General features: G+C 37.0%; 4 protein-coding genes and 1 pseudogene across 8 annotated transcripts; 2 read left to right on the forward strand and 3 right to left on the reverse strand.

Moving 5' to 3' along the window:
• The first annotated feature begins 169 nt into the window (after positions 1–169).
• On the forward strand, positions 170–1,665 carry LOC104723520 (GATA transcription factor 17-like; annotated as a pseudogene). Its single transcript, XR_015571300.1, has 3 exons — positions 170–382; positions 479–649; positions 1,094–1,665. The product of XR_015571300.1 is annotated as a GATA transcription factor 17-like (transcript).
• Positions 1,666–3,795: 2,130 nt separating this feature from the next.
• On the reverse strand, positions 3,796–4,819 carry LOC104723521 (uncharacterized). The gene has a single exon (XM_010441902.3). It carries the CDS (start codon positions 4,615–4,617, stop codon positions 4,114–4,116), a length of 504 nt encoding a protein of 167 aa, XP_010440204.1. The 5' UTR covers positions 4,618–4,819; the 3' UTR covers positions 3,796–4,113.
• A 1,357-nt stretch (positions 4,820–6,176) lies between these two features.
• On the reverse strand, positions 6,177–13,334 carry LOC104728011 (L-arabinokinase). 4 transcript variants are annotated; one of them, XR_015570644.1, is made up of 30 exons: positions 13,019–13,217; positions 12,660–12,913; positions 12,446–12,553; positions 12,292–12,360; positions 12,103–12,186; positions 11,881–11,957; positions 11,660–11,726; positions 11,466–11,523; positions 11,292–11,359; positions 11,149–11,211; positions 10,918–10,971; positions 10,717–10,819; positions 10,523–10,632; positions 10,309–10,428; positions 10,120–10,176; positions 9,808–9,983; positions 9,553–9,721; positions 9,219–9,302; positions 8,982–9,107; positions 8,720–8,850; positions 8,569–8,650; positions 8,242–8,329; positions 8,068–8,111; positions 7,890–7,985; positions 7,681–7,757; positions 7,355–7,555; positions 7,080–7,277; positions 6,886–6,957; positions 6,556–6,756; positions 6,177–6,442 (listed from the first exon to the last, which is right to left on the reverse strand). XR_015570644.1 is itself a non-coding variant. In XM_087471260.1 (30 exons), exons 2-30 carry the CDS (start codon positions 12,762–12,764, stop codon positions 6,329–6,331), a joined length of 2,970 nt encoding a protein of 989 aa, XP_087327386.1. In that variant the 5' UTR covers positions 12,765–12,913; positions 13,019–13,334; the 3' UTR covers positions 6,177–6,328. The 4 variants fall into 4 exon arrangements, 2 of the variants coding, with proteins under 2 accessions (XP_087327386.1, XP_087327387.1); XM_087471260.1 differs by having other exon boundaries at positions 7,080–7,245; positions 13,019–13,334; XR_015570643.1 differs by lacking the exon at positions 13,019–13,217 and having other exon boundaries at positions 12,660–12,992.
• A 1,489-nt stretch (positions 13,335–14,823) lies between these two features.
• On the forward strand, positions 14,824–17,976 carry LOC104723524 (COBRA-like protein 7). The gene is made up of 2 exons (XM_010441904.2): positions 14,824–15,620; positions 16,250–17,976. Exons 1-2 carry the CDS (start codon positions 15,056–15,058, stop codon positions 17,674–17,676), a joined length of 1,992 nt encoding a protein of 663 aa, XP_010440206.1. The 5' UTR covers positions 14,824–15,055; the 3' UTR covers positions 17,677–17,976.
• A 276-nt stretch (positions 17,977–18,252) lies between these two features.
• On the reverse strand, positions 18,253–21,905 carry LOC104723525 (two-component response regulator ARR2). The gene is made up of 6 exons (XM_010441905.3): positions 21,227–21,905; positions 20,587–20,739; positions 20,084–20,491; positions 19,917–19,993; positions 18,672–19,838; positions 18,253–18,570 (listed from the first exon to the last, which is right to left on the reverse strand). Exons 1-6 carry the CDS (start codon positions 21,345–21,347, stop codon positions 18,502–18,504), a joined length of 1,995 nt encoding a protein of 664 aa, XP_010440207.2. The 5' UTR covers positions 21,348–21,905; the 3' UTR covers positions 18,253–18,501.
• Between the last annotated feature and the right edge of the window lie 1,565 nt (positions 21,906–23,470).

Raw genomic sequence — 23,470 nt, forward strand, 5'->3', positions numbered from 1 at the left:
TAAAACAAAATTTCCCTCTTCTTTTTTTTCAGTTTGTGGTTGTTTTATGTTTTTTTGGCGGGTGGTCAGAGAGTAATAAAAAGCCCCGCTCGAGGGTAAAAGAGTAAATAAGAAATAGAAATCTAGGGTTTATTAGTCCCCGCCTCCTCCTTTATTATAAAATGCCTCTCCGTTTGTTTTATCCGTTACTCCTCTGCGGCGTCTCTCTCTCTCTCTCTCTCTCTCTCTTCCTTATCATCATCTTCACTCTCTCTCTACGCTTCACACAGAGCCATCCGAGGTCTCTGATCGCTCTCTTACTCTCTCATTTCCTCTGTTTCTTCAGCTTAAGCTTGAAGAGAGGGCTTCTATCATTCTCAACCTTGCTTCCCCGTGGATCAATGTGAGTTTACTTACTTACTTGATCATTTTGATCCTTCTTTTTACTTACTTGTAGTTGTTGATCACGTTTACTAAACTTGTCTGTTTTGTGTTGTAGATGTCAATGACGGAAGAAACAAAGACGAAGCTCGAATCGGCGGGAGATTCTTCCGATGTAGACAACGGGAACTGTAGTAGCAGTGGAAGCGGAGGTGATACGAAGAAGACTTGCGTTGATTGTGGAACTAGCAGGACTCCTCTTTGGCGTGGTGGCCCTGCTGGACCTAAAGTAAGGATTGATCAATGATCTCTGTTTTTTTTTTTTTAAACCCTAAAAAATCAAATCTTTTGGGGTCTCATGTGTTAGATCTAGTCTAATGGGTACCTTAAGTACTCTCAAATGTGGGATCTTTTGTTTTTTAGCTAACTGTTTGCTAGTGGGTTTTGGCGCATTGATGTGATCATGTGGTAGGTAACATTATCTAGGTAGGTGAGGATTGTGTTCTTGTAAAGATCATAGAAGAAGAACATAGCTAGATGATCCCTATGTTTTGTTTTGATTCTCTGTCTGGAGTCTTATAACCTGTTGATCAGAGGTTAATTTGTAAACAAATTAGTACTAGGTTAAATTTTTGTTCAACACTGTTTATGATGATGCCGCCGTCATATGATCTTTTAACTCTAGATCTGCGTGGTCTCTCTGGTCTGATCATGGTTTTTACTTTGTTTGCAGTCATTGTGTAATGCGTGTGGGATCAAGAGCAGGAAGAAGAGACAAGCAGCTCTTGGAATTAGACAAGAGGATAACAGGATCAAGAACAAAAGTAGTAACAATCTCAACCTTGAGAATCGAAATATCAAGATCGGCAAAGGTGAACCAGGAAACGTCAAGGCTAGGATCATCAAAACAGATGCTGAGAATTACAGTAGCAGTAACACCAACAGCAACAGCAAGAAGAATGTGAAAAGGGTTAGTAGATTTTTGGATTTGGGGTTTAAAGGGTGATGAAGAGATCGGCGGTGGAGAAGAAGAGGCTGTGGAGGAAACTTGGAGAAGAGGAACGAGCCGCAGTACTTCTCATGACTCTTTCTTGTGGTTAAGATTAGTTTCTTAACTCTTTTTTTTTTGTCTGAATGGTTGAGGGAGAAGAGATTTAGGGGAAAATAAGTTATTAGTAGGGAAATGATGAAGAGAGGTTTTATTAATCCTAATTATATCACATAGTATATGTAATTCCGTCGATATTGTTTTTAGGTAAGCTAATGTTATAATATGCATCTTACTAATATAATTATTCGTTTAAACTCTGGTCTAACGTTAATTTCTACAAAAGCTGTTGAATGAGATATGTAATCTCTATTTCTCTCTCGTGCATAATCTTTTCAATTTTCTACTTTAAAAAGTACCTTAAAAATGTTCTGTTTTAGTTCTAAAATTGTGAAATTAAGGATATTTTTGTCACTAATTATCATGATTTTCCTTCTTTTTCAACAAGTTCTTTTTTTTTTTTTCCGTCTTTCAACAAGTTCTAAATATTAGAATAATGTGAATATAAACATTTTGTTAATAAACCTTTTCCCCAAAAAAAATTACAGCTGTTGTTCACGCGATCTAGAAGCGCGTGATCTCAGAAGCAAGACAGACAGCTATAAACAGCTCATGTCTTTTGGGCTTTTCGTTGAATGAAATGAATATAAAAAAAAAATCAGATTTTGATTATAACCTAAAATAAAATAAAAAGAGTCGGTGATTGAGACAATTGCGCCTCTCTTCTCATTTTCTTGCGATTCTTTTTTCGATTTCTATGTCCCACTATTTTCTTTTTTACAATACAATATAATAAAAGTTTAAAAACATTTTTCTGGCTCCCAATAACTCTAAAATCGAACAACTTTCATGTTTCTCATAGTAGTCAATAGCATTTATAAATTAAAATTTTGCGGCTACGTAAAGTTTTATGATAAATGAAGAGGCGTTAAAACACTATCAAGTAGTACCAACTTGAGGATTCTGTGTACACTTGCATGCAAATAGACCACCAGTGTGAACATGTTGAAAGACAAATGATGGTAAGACTATAATCCGCGAATCCATGTGTTGTGTTCACAAGATATGTTACTAAAGAGTTTTGAGAATTTTTGATAGATTAAAGATTGTAACAAAAGATTACAAGGTTTCTTTTAGAGTTTAGTGAATCTACACAAAAGACATTTGATCCTAATATTTACCAAGCTAAGAAATTCTCCAAGTAACTTAAAAAGGAGTTTCAAATTAAAATAAAACAAACTTAGAAGGAGTTTCTGATTTAGCGAAATGTATGTGTTTTATAAACATTAAAATAAGATTTAAGTTTTTATAGGTTTGTACCTACCACGTTTAAAACAAGGATTAAGAAAAGAAATCAACTTAAAATGAGAAACCACTGGAACTAAGATTTGATTGATATGATCTTTGATTATTGCTTGATTTTTGTTCAAGTAAGGGAAATGTGAAATTCTTTATATTTGGAGAGCTTGAGCATGTAATTATGTATCTTTAATTAGGAGTCTCTTTTTGTACATGTAGAAGGTCCTTCAAGTCGTGTCTAATGATTTTTCAAAATAGTTAGTTGTTGGCGTTTTAGTGCGATTAGATCCATATTAACGAAAGTTTAGTATTGGATGAGTTCGCTTAATTTTATGTAGTTCAATATTGGATGAGTTCGCTCGCTTAGATTTGAGTCGTGTCCAAAATGTGTGAAAGAAACCTAACTCAACAGTAGCCATTGGTGATACAATCAACTAACCTAACTCAAATCACTGGTCTGACTCCAAAAGAGTGATAGCAACCAAGATAGAACAAAAAGCATTATGTTTATATTTCCGTTTCTGATCATTTATTTAGTAACATATTATCTTTGTTTCAAACTTTCAATCGCTCTAATCCACCAAATTTGAAATTTCGTTGTCGAAATATATGTTACACTGGTTTTTAAAACAAAACATAATTAATTTTGTCGTAAAACTGAAACATCAAACTTAACAACATCGGATTCTCGACGTCGACGAGCGTGTAGGCCCAAAAGCACTTATAGCAGTTTTGGGCTTTTCCCGATATCAAAAAAGAAAGTAGGAAGGACCAAAATAAAGCCTCGAGTGGGTTTGTTTATTCACACTAAGTCACACAGTACTACTCACTACCTCTGTGTACTGTGTGTGTGGCTCATGATCCTCCTCCTCCTCTACATCATATCTTCAAAGTTTCGTCTTTATTATTGTCATGAAGTAATATGTAACCTTGTATGATATAGTCAATGTTATACTATAGGTGTTTTATATAACTATTATAAGAAAATGATGCTTTGTTTTGTCCTTTTGACCAAACTATATTGCGTCAACTAGTTTGTTGAGATTGGAATATTGTAAGTATAGAAGAGTAATTAAACTTAAAACCCATTTATTATTTTTAAAAATTATTATTATTATTGTAACGAAAGAGTTACATATATTAAACACAAAATTTGTTAAAAGATAGAAGTAGTAGTACAAATATATATTATTTTCTACTTGTGAAAAGCAAAAAAATACAGAAGAAACAATAATGTAATCGTTTCAATATTGTAGCTAGTATGAAGATCTCTCTCTCATGCATAGTCTTCAATCTCTACCTTCTTCTCTCCAAGGATCTGAGGAAAATCTTGTGATATTAAAATATAAGCTACTTCGACTTCCTCTACATATCATCTTCTTTATTAATCGGGGTATTACTATATATTACTGTAACAAAAAACAAGTGAAGATTAAGACAATAGTAAATCCGTAAGTGAATCTGTTTCTTGCATCGGATCCGGACATAACAGATTGCGGTGGAGGGTTGTAGTAGTAAAACGGAAAATACGGAACGATAGGGTTTGGAGGAGGAGTGAAAGGGTAGTTTCCTCCGATTTTAGGGGGTGGATAGACGTAGCCACCGCCGGAGGAAGATGGTGGTGGACGGTAAGAGCCTGATTGAGAAGGAGGTGGGTAGTAGTAGTATGGACCGCCACCACCACCACTACTACCGCCGGAGCTAGGAGGTGGAGGACAGACTGTGGTGGTGGGAGATGGAGGCGGCGGAGATGGATTTGACGGCGGTGGAGGAGAAGGGTTTGGTTGACAAGGGTTGTCACAAGAAGTGCACATTGTACAGTCTGCGATCTGAGATGGTGACGTCAGTGTAGTGGTGATGAATGTGAAGAAGAGAAAAAGAAAAAGATGGAATGTTCTGAAAGTTTCCATTGTCGGATGAATCTGGAGTTTGTGTCTGATGAGAGAATCTGAGTGAATTTGAGGAAGAAAGAAGGAAGAAGAAAGAAGAAAGAAGGGAAGAGGGGAAGAGGACAAAGAAAGAGGTATGACTCTAAGCACAAGTGTTTTTGTTTGGTGACTCTTTTTAGAGTGAATCAGTGGAACGTGTTAGATTGTGTCCCAACACTATCTTTTATTTCTCACCATTTGTAACCAAATTTTATAAATATATACGTCATTTACAAATTTTCAAATTAAACTATATGTAAATATATATATATATATATATATACAAAAAATCACATGCATAGTTTTTATAACGTGTGAACTCCATTAATTTATCACTTAAAAGTCACGGAAAGATCCAAAACTATAGAGAAAAATTAAGGTTAATATATATTTGGTATTTAGAAGTACATAATAAAAAGTAAAAACATTAGTAAATCAATACCACTTTTACTAAAGTTTGAAAATCTGAAAGCTACGATATATATAATCTATATAATACTATGTGATTTGACGGAAGCCATATATATACTATTACATTTAGACATCAAGATAATTGCTCTCGCTTTCACTTTCACAATGTTGGAATACTATTTTCTAGTATTACAGAAAACCTTGTTCATAGAATTACAAAGCAAGAAACAAATAAGTGAAGCCCGTGATACAAATCTTGTGCTCAAACGATATGAAAAAATAGTTGCGTGAATTACGTACTGCATATGTGTACAAATATTTGGATGGTTCGTAACTTCGTGCTTTTGATATTTCAATCGTAGATTTTTTTTTTGTTTTTGCACGGTGAGAGGGTTTACTGAACTAGTCATCTTCCAAATGATGAAACGGGTGCAGAGCATGCACGTGGACAAATGAAGACGGTTAGATGAAAGAAGGCTCATAGGATCCGATGAGAACGCGAGGGCACGTGCATGTCGGCTCGTTTATCAGTAGTAACTCTTTCGAGTTTAAGTGTGCCTTTTTCATATTTGTTCGGATCTCTCTATCCTTTTTAAATGTTTCTTGTCAAGAAACGAGGTTAAAGAAAACGAGATCACGATTTATTTTTACTCCTTCTGACTTCATTTTGTGAGTTAATGGTTCGTCAGATTTTAAGCTTGTAAACGAGACTAATAAATTATCAACGAGACACTCACTACTTGCATCATTTGAAATAGGAATTTCCTAACTTTTTCTAATAAAGGCAGAGGAAAAAAAAAAAGGTATGTAAAGCAATTAAAGGCACATGAGATGAGCAATAATTAATAAGCTTCTCGGGTACTGTGTGTGATACTACTAGTCTACTACTACCCCGAACCTTCCCCCAAGACCCACCCTTCCACTTGCTTTAAGCGTATTTACTGCTTTCTCAGTTACACACACAAATCTTGAAGTAAATAGAGAACTACTGCAGTTACACACACACACACACACAAATCTTGAAGTAAATAGAGAACTACTGTATGTATGCAAACACATTGAACACATTTCAGATTAACAGAAGTGAAAGTGAAGAGTAATTGTATTCTTTTGAATAAGATAAGATAGTATTTGTTTAAAATAGCGTTTGTGTATATATATATCATTATTATTATTTTGAAAGTGGAGAACAACGACGGCCTACTTATTTGTGAGATTCAATGAAACGTAGCATAAGGAATAAATAAATAAGTTTATCAAATTAAGGAGACGTTGAATGGAATCAGAGAGAGATACGACGTCGGATTCGGAGGTAACCAAACTTGCCAGCTCCTGGTGACGAACCTTCGAATATCAGTGGCAAATACCCTGTCGCAGCTTTGTATCTCTGCTGAATCTGAACATTCACCACCAACACCATTATTAGGCCTTTTATATATATACAACTACTGTAAGTTCCTTACTAACAACTTGGTCGAACTAGAAGAGGTGTATATATAGTATACATACCTCGAGAATTTGTTGGCTGCTACGCAATGAATTGCGGCCTATGACGCAGACTGTTCCACCTGATCCCCCGCCTGTGATTTTGGCTCCATACAAAGTTCCATCCTCGGATTTAGACTTGTTATGCTGCATCCCTTGTACTAACTGCACCAGCCGGTTAGTTCCATCCGATCCTAGTCCGCACGCGCTGTAGCTATAGTGACACTGAACCAACCAAAAGTATGGTAAAAGCGCATCAACATGCATGTTAAATCAAGAAACTCAACAAGTCTTTGTCTGAATTTCTTCTCACATTTAGAATAGACAAAATTTGGTAGTTTGAAGTAATAATACCTGATAAAGAAGTCCCCCAAGAGCAGTAAGTTGCTCCTCTGATGTTGCAGAAGTCAATAGAGCTTTAAAAGTCTACAACAAGAAGCATTTCACATTCGTATGGATCATAGATATTAACCAACCAGAAAAGGATTCAAAAACACACGATGAGAAGATTTTTTATGTAGACTGCTTTAAAATCAAAAGAAACGGACCTTGACCCGGAAGTTTTCGTATATAGGGTGTCTGGCTGGAGCTCTAACACTGTAAGACCGCTTTCCATCAATCACTGTGACTGGATCATCATGATCCAAGTATTCCTCAATGAATGTCTGACCCAGCATGGTATCTGGAACCTTATCTGCATAACGGGCTTCATATCTGCAACAGTAACCAGAGCGACGAGGAATAGCCTGATATAATGCTGGTGTGTGAATTACAAAATGCTTTTACTAAGAACATGGATGGTTTCAACCACTTCTATTCTCACCTGTGAGGCGACAAGTTGCACAAGTAGTCTAAAGAAGCTTCCATCTCAAGTAAGTCAATCCCTTCATCCTCTAGTTCATCCGAGTTGCCTCCATTAGCACTTGACACTGATTGTGACAGAATAGAAGATGCCATTGACTTTATCATCTTTCTCCCCATGTAGGCACCAACTCTGACTGACCCATAGTCTGCACCTCCAACGCTGCAAGATGAAGCCAATTATTCAATATTAATGAGATGCATTGAGTGATGAGATATGAAAGCTTAAGGGAATCCAAAATCTATTGAGTAAAAGGAGACATAGTAAGATGTTTATCTAGAAGTTACCTGTGTCGAATTCCGGAATCAATTCCCCAAAATCTGACATGGTTGGGAATCTCAACAAGCCCAACTACTTCTGCAGGCTACATGATTGTTTTTAATAAAGGAGTAGATCAGACCTTGTTATCTCCAGAAAGAAAAGAAGATATCATATGTGCTACAAAAAAAAATCATGATATTTTTTTACTTCTAGCTTAGGTGTTACTAAGACCTACTTGGCAGATCATGGCCAAAAGTTTGTTGGCTTCCCCACAGGATGAAGTCATCTGATCCATAACACCACATGGAGCTCCAACAATGTGATTCTCAACCTAGCAGGCAACAGAGAGAATTAGAAAACCAAAACATTGCACAATGTCAGGAAAGGAGCTAGTACAATGCTGAACATGAAACCTTTTGGCAGAGTATAGCAAGATCTCGCGGATCGATACTCAGTCCTACATATTTATATCAAACAATTGTTAAAATAGACAAAAGTAAGATACGTAGAATCAAAATTTTCGTGTTTTTCACCAATGGTCTTGATCATAAAATTCTCATTTATAACAACACATTAAAGTGAATTACCATGGGCAGCAGCTATTGCGGACATGCTTGCCACCTCCACAGCAGCAGATGAAGAGACACCTTTACCTTCAGGCACAGCCGAAGAAACCTAAGAAAACAAATAATCAGTAAACTCTTGACATGCATCTTCAATTGCATTTATTCCTTTACTGTTTTGATAATGTCACCCCTAGAACATGTTAGACTTAAGTATGTACATCAGAACAAAGAATAGGGCAAACAAATTTTACCAACAAAACTAAAAATCACAAAGAAATAAAACTGTATCGGGAGGGAATCTGCAGCAGGGGATGATAATTTTTAACAAAAGGATGGGAAAATGCGCACCAGGAAGCTGAGGCTATCCTCAAAACGCACACCAAGTTCTGTCATCAATACCAATATTGTCCCAGCAACATATGCTGCCCACCTGAAAGTTTATATAACCTTGTTAGTAAATCAACATGAAAGTAGTTCAAGCAAAAGAAGAAAGACTCACTTTTGTGCTGGATCCTGAGCAAAGAACTTCCTTGCTTTTTCATAAGAAATTGGTTCATCTCCATCCATAAAGTCAGACAAATCCATGTCAAAGGTAGGTGCACGATTGCTGATCTCTGATCCATATGAGACCTAAAACACAAAGATTCAAGGCAATCTCAGCAGGACCACAAGGAAAAATCTTAAGCTAGGACAATCCAATTCACTATTTAAGGAAGCCGATATTGTGCATACAGGGACTTCATTCAAACACTCATACTTACAATTTGCAGAACTGGTGTTGGTACTTGTCCCTTAGCTTGCTGTCGGGCTTGCGCATGTTTCCACAGTCTATGTTTTCCAGGATGGTTTCTTTGAACAGCTACATGGCAAGCTTCCCTTATTGGCATCTGAAGTTGAGAGAATGTATATAAGATAACTGTTATGGTCAATCATAGATCAGACGAAAAAAAAAGATTAGACATAAGTGACCCGCAAAACCGATAGTACAGAATTTTGACCTGCAGGACAAGGCTTCCTGAATAGTCAGCAATTCCACCCATCACATCTAATCTTCCCGGTGCTCTGGCAACAAATATTTCTTCCTGCAAAAGCACTAAGATTTCTCAACATATAACAACTAAAATAAGAGTTATAAGAGGCTAACTTAGCCTGATAGCAAGATTGTTCCTTACGAAAGACGCTTGCACCAATTAAAAGAAATGATGCCACTATCCTTTTGGGGGCATTGTAAGTTTATTTTTGCAAGGCATTTAGGCATGAACCCAGGCCATTAACATTCTTCTATTTCTTCTTAGTAGAATGCTTATTGGAGCTAGAAGAAAAATATATTACCTCCCAATTGAAGAGCCCACCAGCAGCTTTTCGTTCACGCATGGTTTTCTTCTCCACACTCTTTGCAGAATCATGAAAATCATCTAGCATGGCTAAACTCTTAAGAAATGCCCATGTATCTGAAAGACCTTGAACATCACCTTGAAGGATATCAAAATCATCGGTACACCTGCAAGATAAGTTAAGGGATAAGGAAGAAACACAAATTTAGAAAATAGCTAGAGTGACAAAAAAAAAAAAAAAAAAAATACTCACGACTCCGCCAATGAGTTGTTCTCGTTCGCTTGAACAGTAGGTGATGATCCAGCAGATTGACCTAGTTCATTTTCAGCCCTTGAATACCACTCTGGAATAGCAATGTCCCTTCCAGGGACCCTCTGTAGCTGATACCCCAGGATAATGGCATCACGTAATCTTCTTGCACCACTTAACTGTGACATACAGAAGACTCCAACATAATTTATTGAAAGAAGATTTCTGATAAGATATAGAATGATCACACAACAAAATACTTTTGATGGCACAGTATTTCGGAAATCTTATAAAATCTTGATATAAGAGATTTACCTTATCGGATGCACAATGTCTTCCAATGGCTGTTTCTTGTAAGATATGAGCTGCAATCTAGCATTGCACCAGTACGCAAAAAAGAGAACTTAGTTCACAGGAGTATGGATTTTCAGGCACGGGATTAATACATTTTCAGAATCGTACAATTTAAGAGATAAATGAAAACAAGATAGAGCATGCATCTACCTCACCACCAATGATGCCACCTTCGTAGCAAGGTTTCAAGCTAACTGCACGTTCAAGATATGGCTTCCATTGTCCCATTAATAGGTCTCTCCTGATCATCTCAACACCACACTGATAAAACTGCAGAAGAAGTTTGACCAGAGAGTCTGAACATCTTTAAACTGAGGTAATTAAGGAGAAGAAAAATCAACACTAAATAAGGATTTGGTTGAACCTCGAGCATATTTCTGAGAAAAGGTTCTTCATTGAAGTAATCTCTGCGTACAAAGACAAACGGCACCTTGTACGATAAGGCTTCACTGACAGTGCCATAACCAATTTTCCCTGAAACCATGGATAAAGCTATTATAGAAACGCCACTAGCCATCTAATCTCATTGACTATTTCTTAAGCAGGTAACATACTAACCAAGCATACAGTCAGATGCAGCTATAATATCAGGCGTATAAGCATCCTTAGCAAGCTTTACAAAATTTGGTGGAAGCTCCAGGGTCTCGGATGCGCCACAAACCTTAACAAACATATTGGCAAGTTTAATCGGCAGCATAAGATCCTCAACTTGAGAGTAACTATACATAAAACAGAGGCACGGTAAATGTTAAGAGATACCAGACACAGCCAGCCAGTCGGTAGTGATGTTTCCTTCAAGTTCCATCCTGAGGGCTGCACATAAGAAAAAGACAACATAGCTGCAAATGAGAATTTGGTCTTTTGAGTAGGGCAATATAAGGAATACGCAGACATGACCAATGAGCTTTCTATAAGATCAGAACATTAGTTTGGAGAAATTAAAAAAAAAAAAATCATGAAACTATCAAATGGAAGAACATACAGCCATACCTGTCCGCCAAAATTGAGTATGACAACATTCACATCTTCAGCAATGCCGAGTTCTTTCCTCACCTGATCAAAAGGGACATTAGATGTTATTTGGATTATTTGTGCCACTGAAATACAAGATCAATGAAATGTTGCTGACAGACCTCCTTGCGCGTTTTGTGAAGTCTCCTCACAACTAACGGTACATCGATGACATCACGAAACGCAGGCACTACAAGATAACACGGAAATAAAGTTAAGGCAGATGAGCAGAATACGCTAAGAAGAAAATGAAAGAAAATATTACTAAAAAAGCTGAAATTAGAAATGCTGCATACTTGGACAATACCCTGGGAGGCGAATTAGGAACTCGCAATGAGAATAATCTTCAGCTATCTATGTCAGGGAAGAAAAGTATTAACAACAAGTTAGTAAATTCAGTAATAACTACAAATTACGTGCCAAATAATTTGAGTGATTATCACCTCTTACAAGCCAATAAAAGATGTACAACTTGTAGAGAGAATTATACCTGCCAAACGATGGAGCGATGGTGATATCCAGCAGCCATCACGTACTCAGCATAGATAAAATCCCAGCTAAAAGTAAGATAAAGAACCAAAATTTATATAAAATTGAACATTTTATTACTATATCTGAGATTTTGAATGGTAGAGACAGAGATAGAGGCCGTGAACAAGGACTGAAACAAGTAGAAGAACTCAGGCTAAACAAGACACACAAAAAGGTCACCTGAAATTGGTAACACAGACAGATCGTATCCCAGCATCAGCCGCTGCACGGCATGCGACGGGGACAACATCAGACACCTGTTTTTTTAACAAATTCTTTTTATCTTTGTAATGAAAATGATGGGGGTAAGAAAGCAAAAGTCTCTAATTGTAGGCATCATTTCTGATAAAAGTGCAGAGATTCTTCTACGAACCAATAAAAAATTAAAAAATAAAAATTTACCACAAAATCAGCTTTGATGGAATGAAGCCACTCCACTTCTGTTTTCAATATTTCAGCTCGAGGAACAACAGCTGTTTCGACATACTAATTAAACACACACACCATCATCCAAAATGTTAATAAAATACATTCAAAAGGGAAGACCAACATGGACATGAATCATATGAAAAATTCTAAAAAATAAAAGACCTTTTCTAACGAGGCAAGACGATCAACGGTCAATGCATCAGCTTGCACAGCACCACAATCCAAAAGAACCTAAAAACAACACACAACAGTTCCATATATATCTTTGATCCGAGGGAAAAAAAAAAAAGAAAAAAGCAAGTAAAATCATGGCCACCTTTCGGATTTTGAGCCTCGGGGACTGGATTTCGGATGTGAAGACGAAATCAGGCGCTCCGGTGACGACATGAACATCGTGCCCCGCCGCGATCAGGTGACGGGCAACCTGAAAAACGAAATGCCACCAAAATTAACCCACAAGCGAACGATCGAACGATGGAAAAGAAAAGAGGAACACATGAATCAGAGAGGGAAGGGAAGAAGAAGTGAACCTCGACGACGCGAGTAGCGTGGCCGAAGCCATGACCAGTGACGTAGTAAGCGAAGACTAAGTGCTTGCTTGAAGCAGAGACACCTTCGTTCTCATCAATCCTCATTCTTCTTCTTCTTCTTCTTCTTCTTCGGGTAAAATCTCTGAGAGGACACGATCCGATTACTGGACTGATGCGATGCGACTTGCAAGGGAAGAAGAAGAAGAAGAGAGTCTAAATAAATCTCCCAGTTTTGTAATTTTTGTTCATAAAATCTGAAAAATTAAACACGAAATTAATTTACAGATTTTTCCTCCTTAAAATCGTTATAAATAAATAAAAATTTATTAAGATAGGAAGAAGGAAGGAAGGGTGGTTACGTAATAGCTCTCGCAATTCGAGAGAAAAGGATAAAACGGATTTCGTATTTTATTTATGGATAAAAATAGATATAATATCCAAAACTATATATAAACTAAAAATTGCAAAGTAGGATTTGCACAAATATATTTCTGAAAAATTATGGTGTGTTTTCTCTTATCTAAACACAAAAATAGAAGAGTTTTTGCCGATTTGGACGTCTAACTACAATTGATCTTATCCTCAAATAAAAAATATATCATCAACATGATCGATCTCATCCTCGTTACTCTACTTTTTTAAGTTAGTACTTCTCAACATTTTTTCTTCTTTTACATCGTTGTAATAGAATAATTTCGGTTCTAAATATAGTAAAATAGATCTGCATTATTATGACTTTGTAGCCGCAAAGTTTTATTATAGGAAAAGGTTAGAATTTACTACCAAGTTGTAGGAGTAGCGGTTACCAGCAGATAAGGTCCATCGTCATTACCTTTTACCTTTCTGACGGATGCATATGATATCTGTGACTAACCAAGCAAAATAACAAAAAAAAAAACAGATCACTTAGCTTGTACCAATCAATCAACATAGTCTCATTTATCTTATCCATTATTTTATTTAAAGTTTATTAAGGAAATAATGCACAGTCCTCTGTTGGACGAATCATTTTGTGTGCAGCAAGCAAAAGATTTTCCGGGAAAGAGATCAAAGGAAGGAAGACAGTACAATACTAGGATCAGTAGTAGTACTGTTTTAATGTTCTTGTTTGGTCGGAGGATTATAAATTAAACACTGAAGAAATACATTGTGGAGATCATTAATTATTGGTATTTCATGATTTAATTTGGCTGTAAAGATATGTCTCTTTGCCTCTTTGGTCTTCTTAGTAGTTTGTCCAAAAAAAAGAGTTAAAGCTTTAAGACGAGCAAACCCTTAACGGATGTCTCTATTTTAGTTACTTTGGTTGGTGATGTAGCCAGAAGTTTACGTATTATATCGGTTTTGGGCTTTTTCGTATATATTGGGCCTTCGTGTTTGTTTTAAAGTTACTTTTACGCAAAATGTGATGACTCCTTTGGCTGCATTATTTTAGCAAAAACCTTCACCCCTCAAAAAAGATCACAATCAAACAAGTTTTTGTTTACGACCAAATCTCAATTTGCCCAACAAATACAATCGGTATGCATTATTTTAGATATGATTTATCTCAAACTAGATATTGTTAATTACTTTTAGCTATTCGTTGGAAGAGATTACCAAATAAATTGCCGTCAGGAAGGATTACCCCTCTTACGGGGATATGCAGCATATTATGCATTGAACACCACCATGTTGTGATGATATATGCATTGAGCATTGAACACCATTGAACACCATGTTGTCATGTAAAAAAGTTTGCTGGTGAAAGGTTATTTACATTACATGAGAGATCCTAAACCATGCATAGTAGTCCCAGAGCACTTTAATTTGAAAACACAACTATCCACTTGGCATAAATATTATTATTAATCGAGTCTTTCACTTTTATGATATCTATAAAATAAATATATTCAAAATCTCTATGAAAAAAAAAATTGAATTCATATACGGTTTTTTACAGGATTTTTTTAATAAAAATATGCTAAACAAAAGAAAATTTTTAAAAAAAAAAATTCGGTTTGTTATATATTTTAGAAAAAATGATATCCATATATATATATTTTTTAAAATAAGAATTTTGGCCTTTAATAAAGTTTCTTAGATTTGCCAACTAACCAAAAAAAAAAAAAAAAAAAAAAAAAACCAACAAAGAAGGCTCCTGAGAAGAATTTGAATTTCCAATAATAATACACAACTTTGTTTTCATTACTACTACAGCCTTGCACTAATAATAACGCGGTCGCTTTTTATCATTTTTATTCATCATCTCTTTCAAAAAAAAAATCAAAAAGCTTCCATTTTTCTCTTCCGAGTCCTCCTCTCATCTCAAATTCAAATTCAAATTCAAATTCAAATTCAAAACCTTGTCTTCTCTTCTCTTGGGTTCCCTCATAGATTTAGGGTTTCCATTTCCAATGGATTCAGCTCCCAACTTCACTCCTCACTTCCTTCTCCTCATCCTCTCACTTCTCATCGTATCAATACCTCTAACATCATCTCAACCCAACGCCACCACTACTAATCCGCCACCGTCACCACCGTCAGATTCGGATCTATGCAACGGCGTATACGTTTCCTACACCCACACTAAAGGATCCAAGATCCCTCCCAACGACACCTCGAACCAACCCTACCGGTTCGAATCTGTGATAACCGTGCTCAACAACGGCCGCGACGAGCTCAAATCGTGGCGTGTCTTCGTCAAATTCGCGCACAAAGAGATCCTCGTGTCAGCTTCTAACGCTGTGCTCTCTGACGGCTCGAGCTTACCACTGAGCGTCGAAAACGGCACCGTGTTCGCTGGTTACCCTTCGTCGGATTTGAAATCGGCTATTCAGACTGCGGGTGATGTCACTCAGATGCAAGCTCGTGTTGAGCTCGTTGGCACTCAGTTCGGAGTTTCCCCGCCGAATGTTCCGCTTCCTAAGAACATCTCTCTCGCTACTGATGGATGGAAGTGTCCTAAACCTACTCAAAAAGGTGATTTTTTTCTTTTCCCAATGTCTGAGATTTTATAGTCTCTTTAATCTTTGAATTTTGCTTTTTGCTATATTTAGGAGTTTTGTTTTACTGATCTTGGTGTTGCTATGTTAAAGGATGAAGTATCTAGTGTAGATCTCTATAATCAAGCAGGAATTTTTATATATTAGTAGAGATAGTCAAACTCCAAGAAACAATTGCATTGTTTTAAGTCCCATGTGCTCACTCGTGGATAGAGACTTGGTAGCTTCCCTTTTTACACCTAATGTTTTGAATTAGTCAAATGGAGGAGTCTAATAATTGAATTCTTAGCAACACATTTGGTTCTTTGTGATTGGTCAGGATTATGAGGTACCTGCCTATAGATCTTCTGCAGAAGTTACATAATAGCTAGTTTATAATTCGATCCACTTTCATCACATTTCTAAATATTGATTCTGTTGGTAAGAAAAGGAAAGTCTAGTAGATAGATTTCTAGGAATCTATCTTGTGTTGTGCCGTGTAAAAGCTTAAGTAATTTTGGCTATGTATGTGTTTGCTTATGTACATAATCATGGTATTGTTCTTTTTGACTGTTGCTTTCTTTGTGGTGTGCTTGAATTTTGTTTGTTTCTCTCTGTTTTTACTAGGTAAAAATGTTCTGCAAGTATGTTGCACGCCGGACCCAGACTATGATAACACAGACATCATTGATAATAAGTACCTTCCCCGACAAGATGGAGACCTCACTATCATGTACGATGTGGTCAGATCATATTCATCGAATTATATGGCACAAGTTACGATGGAGAACCATAGCCCGCTTGGTCGGTTAGATAACTGGAAACTGAGTTTTGACTGGATGAGGGATGAGTTTATCTACACAATGAAAGGGGCTTACCCAAGTGCTGTTGATTCATCACATTGTGTTGATGGTCCACAGGCGAAGTACTATCAAGATCTTGACTTTTCTAACGTGTTAAGCTGTGCAAGACGGCCAACCATCATAGATCTCCCTCCTACGAAATACAATGATTCGACGTTCGGTCTTATCCCATTTTGCTGCAGAAATGGGACGATTCTACCACGGTCAATGGATCCTAGCAAGTCGAGGTCAGCTTTCCAGATGCAGGTGTACAAAATGCCTCCGGATCTCAACATCTCTGCTCTATCACCGCCTCAGAACTGGAGAATCAACGGTACACTGAACCCAGATTACAAATGTGGCCCTCCTGTTCGGGTTAGCCCCAGCCAATTCGCTGATCCCAGTGGGTTGCCCTCAAACAAGACTGCTTTTGCGAGCTGGCAGGTGGTCTGCAACATCACCCAACCAAAAGAGGCGAGTCCTAGATGTTGTGTGTCATTCTCTGCCTACTTCAACGACTCAATCGTTCCATGCAAGACTTGCGCTTGTGGATGTTCCAACAACAAAGCGGCTCGAACTTGCAGCGCAACAGCCCCGTCTCTTCTTCTACCCCAGCAAGCTCTTCTGGTTCCATTTGAGAACAGAACTGAACTCACTCTCGCTTGGGCTTATCTAAAACATCGGCCTGTGCCAAACCCAATGCCTTGTGGGGATAACTGTGGAGTTAGCATTAATTGGCATTTGGCTACAGATTATCGAGGGGGGTGGACAGCCAGGGTCACAGTCTTCAACTGGGGTGAAACAGATTTTGTAGATTGGTTCACTGCAATTCAGATGAAAAACGCTGCCCCTGGTTTCGAGAAAGCCTACTCATTCAACGCAACTACACTTGGTATCAACGGGGAGAACAACACTATTTTCATGGAGGGTCTTCCCGGATTAAACTATCTAGTCGGAGAAAGAGACGGGGAGAATCCGTTGAAGAACCCTCGGATTCCAGGAAAACAACAATCTGTTCTTTCCTTCACCAAGAAACTGACTCCTGGGATCAATGTCCCTGGCGGAGATGGCTTCCCACGCAAAGTGTTCTTCAACGGCGAGGAGTGCTCTCTCCCAACCATACTCCCAATGAGAAGCAGTCAACACCGGATGCACATCTCTACTTTACTCTTGGCATTACCTGTTTTGGCTCTCTTGCTTCTGCGGGCGTAAACACACTGAAGCCTCCCTTGGGGCTGGCGATACATTTTCGTGATTCTTCCTCGGCTAAGTCGAAAACCGGTCAGTTCTGCAGGTTCTGGATGGAGAATCAATCGATTCTTATTTTCAACCTGTGATGAGTTTTGGAAGAAGCTTTATATAGGTGCTATGAAGATATGTTACCATTCTTGTATTGTTTTCCGATTAGAGTTTTTCAGTAATTACTAATCAGTATGTATACTATATGTTACACTTTCTCGGCCATTGACTGATTCTTAATCTTCCAAAATGGTACTCATATAACCTTACAAATGACCGAACCAACCAGTTGTTTGAAATGCATGTAGCTAATCTGGTCAAGTCTGAATTAATAGCAACATTGGCCAAAACAGGGTAAATAGCAAAAGCTGGCCAAGACTGACTCAGTTTTGTGGATTTGTTCGTTGATCGGATATTAACACAATAAACATAGCTAATTGTCAAAAAAAAAAAAAACATAGCTAATTGTCGGAAATTAGATGGTCAAGAACCCTATATGTCTCAGTCGTAAATGTAAGACAGAGACAGATGTAGAAAGTAGAAACAAAATAACTCAAACGAAATTGACATTACTCCTAACATTAAAAAGATAACAATTATTGTCTTCTATAATCTGGCTTTTGAATTTCCTGCAGATTATCATCTAAAGATACAGCACATGATTTCATCTAAAGATACAACACATGATAACATCTAAAGATACAACACATGATCCGTTCTATATTTCCCCTTCGATTATCTTCATGCTGTAGAGCTTTTGTAACAAAGAATCTTGCAGTCTAGTCTGAGTTTCTGAGGTCAGACTGGAATATTATCGATGGAGTATCCGTCAAAATCGAACTCGTTATCAACTGATGGAATGCCTTCCTGCATTTATGCCAAGGGAATGAACATAAGTGTCACCGATGATGTTCATGGCTGTTACTAGTATTGTTGTGTAGTTTTGAATTTTCGAGTAGGAATCAAACCTGTTTGAGAAGTGCGCTCATGAGATCTTCTTGATGATACTGCTCGTGAAACAATGTGGTTGCGGGAGGACAGGTCACCGTCTCCGCCACTCTCTCTGACTTAACTCTGACCGAACCACCATCCATAAAAACATGGTTCAGATGATTTAGACTCCGGCTTGGTGGTTGCTGATTCTGTCCATGAGCGGTCACCACTGTTGCGTCCGTTTCCCGCCTTTTTCTCTGCATGGAAGACGAAGAGTACGCTTCCGAAGTTGAAAAACCTGCAGAGGCTGCTGCTGTGTCCTGATGGGAATGGACCAATCCAATATTCCGCATATCCCAATCATTCAGTTTGCTGTTGTGCTGTTGCTGCTGCGGAAAATCGTTGAATATGTCGTAGCTCGGGTTACCAAACCCTGCAGTAGCAGCTGATGAACCGCCTTTCGCATCAGAGCTGTTGACCTCTTCTTGGTAAGAAGCTGACACTGGAATTGATATCCCCGGTGCACTTGCCAATGGGAAGTTGTTTTGAGGTAGATCTGCGGGGAAGTTGTTGAAGACCGAGTGGGTAGCTGGTAACACTCTGTTGTTAGTCTCAGGGATACTGTTTCTAACCGCACCAGTGAGATCGCTTCTCCTTGAAACGCTGGTTGAAAACATCGGTTGTTGTTGCCCGAGGGATGGTAGCATTGATGGCCCTCCTCGGGGTAGATGGTCGGCTACAGGCAACATCAAACCACTGCTCTGAACATTCTGTCCTGGACGCACACCAGTGATTTGTTGCTGTACTCGCATGTAACTACTACCTGCAAACTGTTTCGGTTCCATACCTGTTGGGACACCGTGAAGCAAACTCATCTGCTTATTACCATTGTTTATGGCCTGTCCATGTCCATCTCCAAATCTTATTTTAGGATTTTCAAAGTTGAAGATGCTTCTCTGATCTACAAGGGGAGAACTCGACATCCCGGGTTTAATAAGTGAAGACCGCCCAAGGCCAGCTGCTTGAAGCTGTGCGAGGCTCTGAGCAGGAAGCTGACCCGCAACAGCTAGAGCTTGAAGATCAAATCCATTCAACGAAGAAAGAGGACCAAAATTTGGATCTTGGCCATTCATAAATGAATGGTTCATATTTCCTTGGTGCTGCGATACTCCTCCAAGCCGTCTTAGATATATCCGGTACTTCTGCAAATCCACAATGTCACCAGTGTTGTTAGAACACATCAACAGGAAAAATGTAATACTATTCAGTCACATATCTACCTGGAGGTGACTGGCTACGTTTTCTCGCGTTAGGCCAGGTACATTCATCATCTCTAAGATCTTCTTAGGAACCGCTTCTGCATTAGATGCCGAGGATGGTAAAAGATTAGACAAGAAAACTAACATTAACACACACAAAGACATAAGCAAACAAGTCTTTCACTTACTGTCAACGCCGAGCTGATTCACAGCAGCGACAAACTGCTGATGCAGTTCAACTGACCAAACCACGCGTGGTTTCTTCAAACTCGAAGTGTCCTCTTTGTCATCCCCTTGATCATCTACTTCCTCTTCCTTCCGCTTTCTATAGCTAGAGCTCCTCCAGTTCCCTTCATTAACGGAAGACGAATTGTTATCAGCATCCTCCCTCGGCTGCTGCCTGTCTCTGTCGCCGCCAGTATCTTCAATACTTCCTCCTGAATGTTCAGAAACATTCCACTCGTTCCGCTTCTTCCGCACCACATGTTGCCATATATTCTTCAAAGCCTCAATACGTACTGGCTTAATTAGGTAATCGACCGCACCGTGAGTCACTCCTTTCAACACAACGCTCTTTGAATCATCCGCAGACATCACTAATAATAACCAAAGATTTTAGATCTCAAAGAGAACAGTCAGAGTAAATGAAAAAAAACAAAAAAAAAAAAGACGAGGGTCTAAACCAACGTACTAATAACAGGTAAATCCATCTCTAAACCAACATGTTCAAGGAGCTTGAAACCATCCATGTCAGGCATATGAACATCACTGATGACAATATCGAAACCATGCTTGTTCTTCCGGAGCAGTGACAATGCGAGCTCAGCTCTGTTGCATTTAGTTACTGTAATAACAGAATCAGAGTAAAAACACTTAGTCAAACTAAAGCATCAAAAAAAAAACAAAATTATGAAAGAAAACAATCAAAACAAAATTACCAGAATCTCAAACTAAATCAGAAGGATCTCTTAGAATTTTTGTTTTTATATATATAGATAACAAAATTTAAAGAATCTGAATCACACTCTTCTTGAAAATAAGATCAGAATCTAACAAACAGATCACAAAATGATATGAGAACAGAACAGAGAGGACTAAGCTATTTATATTTGAATCTAATAGTGAATCATGTTCAACAGTCAATGAAATTTCTTAGTCACTAGTCAAATTCCCCAAAAACTCTTGTGATTTCTTCTATATTTGCCATAGTCAACCAAAAGAAGAAACCATAATTAACCACAAAAAAAAAAAGATAAAATTTTCTTCAAATTTGGAAACTTTGAATAATATAATAAAAATGAGATTTTTTTCTATGTTTGCATTTATTTTACCTCTGTAGAGACAAGTCATGAGCATCCTCTCTAAGATCATGAGACAAGTTGGATCATCATCAACGACAAGAACTCGAAGACCCGCCGGAAACGGGTCAGAATTGGAACCCGGATTTATCATTCTCTCTATTCTCTCTTCTCTCTCGTCCAGACTCCAGAGAGAACAAAGATCAAAGAGATTGAAACAGAGAGAGAGGGAGAGAGAGAGAGAATATATGCCTTATTAGATAGAGAGAGATATATAACAAAAAAAAGGAATTGATGTGGTTTGATTCGAAGATATGAATTGGGGATAACAACAACAAATCAAACCCAACACAAAAAAAAAAAAGTTAACAAAATCTTGATACCAAGATGATGATGAGATTTTCAGATTTTTATAAAAAAAATTGAGAATTTTTGCGGTAAAATGAAATTAAAAACAAAATTAAGTGGAAAGTTTTGGTTATGGGGTTGATGATGAGATGTGAGAGTTGAAGAAGAAGAAGAAGAAGAAGAAGAAGAAGGGTCTTCTTTGTGTCTCTCACAAGCTTGAATTGAAGCTCGATTTCTCTGTTACTGCTATTTTTTTTTTTAGTAAGTTCTGCTAATTTTTTTTTTTTTTTTTTTTTAATTTAAATCTGAAAATATGAAAATGTTTATACAGTACTATTATTATTATTATTATATAGTTTACAATACATACATGTCTGTGTATATAATATATGTACGTGGTGCAAAGGGGAGATGTGTCCTTGATGTTTTGCACTTCTCCAGATAGAGACCATGTACTTTATCATGTTTACTTTTGAATCCCCTTTTTCGAAATTGCTATATGACCAAGGAAACCTCTTCTTCCAAAACTCTTCTTGTCAAGATTATTCCTACGCAGACACTTACTACCTATGATCCATCCATGCTTAGATTTCATTTCTATCTTTTATTCTTTTTTAATTTTTTTGCTTGTAGAAACTATTTTTTAATTTTATATAAGAAATATATTCGAAGTTCACTATATTGACTTTGTAATTGTCTATGCTTCTTATAAGGTTTTTTTTTTTTTTTTTTTTTATAAATTACTATAATGAAAATATTTACTACAATCCATATCTATGAAAATGGAGAGATATATGTGAGGTGAGTGAAAGAGTCCTTGCCATAGATATGAAGAAGAGAAATGAGAACTAAAGACGTTAGAATTTCAGACCTCTGAAATCATCAAACTATTTTTGATACGTCTGAAAATAAGAGGAGGTGAAAGATAGGTAAGGATTTTTTTGGATCACTCGTAGTTGTTAAAGTATCTTTTCAACGAACATGATTTATGATTTTAGGCATTGTAAATTAAATTTAGTAGTAAACTTTTTTTTACGTTATTAGATGCCTAATTTTTGTAATTTAAAAGTTTAGTTAATAAAAAAAAAAGATAATTTACAACATCCTTTCAACTATAGTATTTTTAAAAACAGTTTGTAAATCTTTTTTATTGTTTATGTATAGTAGGTATAAACTATACTTTTACTATTTTCTAAAGTTTTCCATAGACCATAGTAATTATCATGAAAAACATGTATTTTCAGATTCTTCTTGTATATCTTATGAAGAACACATACCTAAACACAGTTTGTTGCAAGAAAAGTTTACATAGCACAGTTAATAGGATTAACAATTTGATGTTAATACAGTACGTACATGCATTCAAGTGAAATTTACTCACTATATTGAAGAAGAATTAAGTGATAATGTCGCTTCCGTATCCGTATAGCTTAAAACATGGGTTGTTTTGGAAAGATATCAAACTATGTGGGGTTGATCTTATATTATTTTAAACTACTGGGTACGGAACTTCCAATAATTGAGAAGAGAAAAGAAAAAAACGGGTCCAGAGACCCTTGGTGCGCGGATCCAGCTCATTCATGAAAACATAACTCATTTTATTAAAAAAAAACCTAGCTAACCTTAACAAATTATACTGTTATTTTTGTTCTCCAATGTAGTTTTCACTTTGTAAAAAGAAACATATATATATATATATATATATATATATATATTTATTGCTTTTCATTTATTTTCTTCCATCATCATCTTATAATTTGTTACTATTCTATTTTAACCAAGAAACCCTAAAAGAATTAAGGAAAATACTATATCCTCCCAATAATTTGGTTCTATTTCGACTTAATTTGGAAACTATAATAAAATGTAAACCATGCCTTCTACATCTTATATGAGTCTATGACCTACATGTATCCCTTAAATTAATGG

Source organism: Camelina sativa, chromosome 11, assembly GCF_030686135.1.
Source record: "Camelina sativa cultivar CO46 ecotype springtype chromosome 11, ASM3068613v1".
Taxonomy (NCBI): Eukaryota; Viridiplantae; Streptophyta; class Magnoliopsida; order Brassicales; family Brassicaceae; genus Camelina; species Camelina sativa.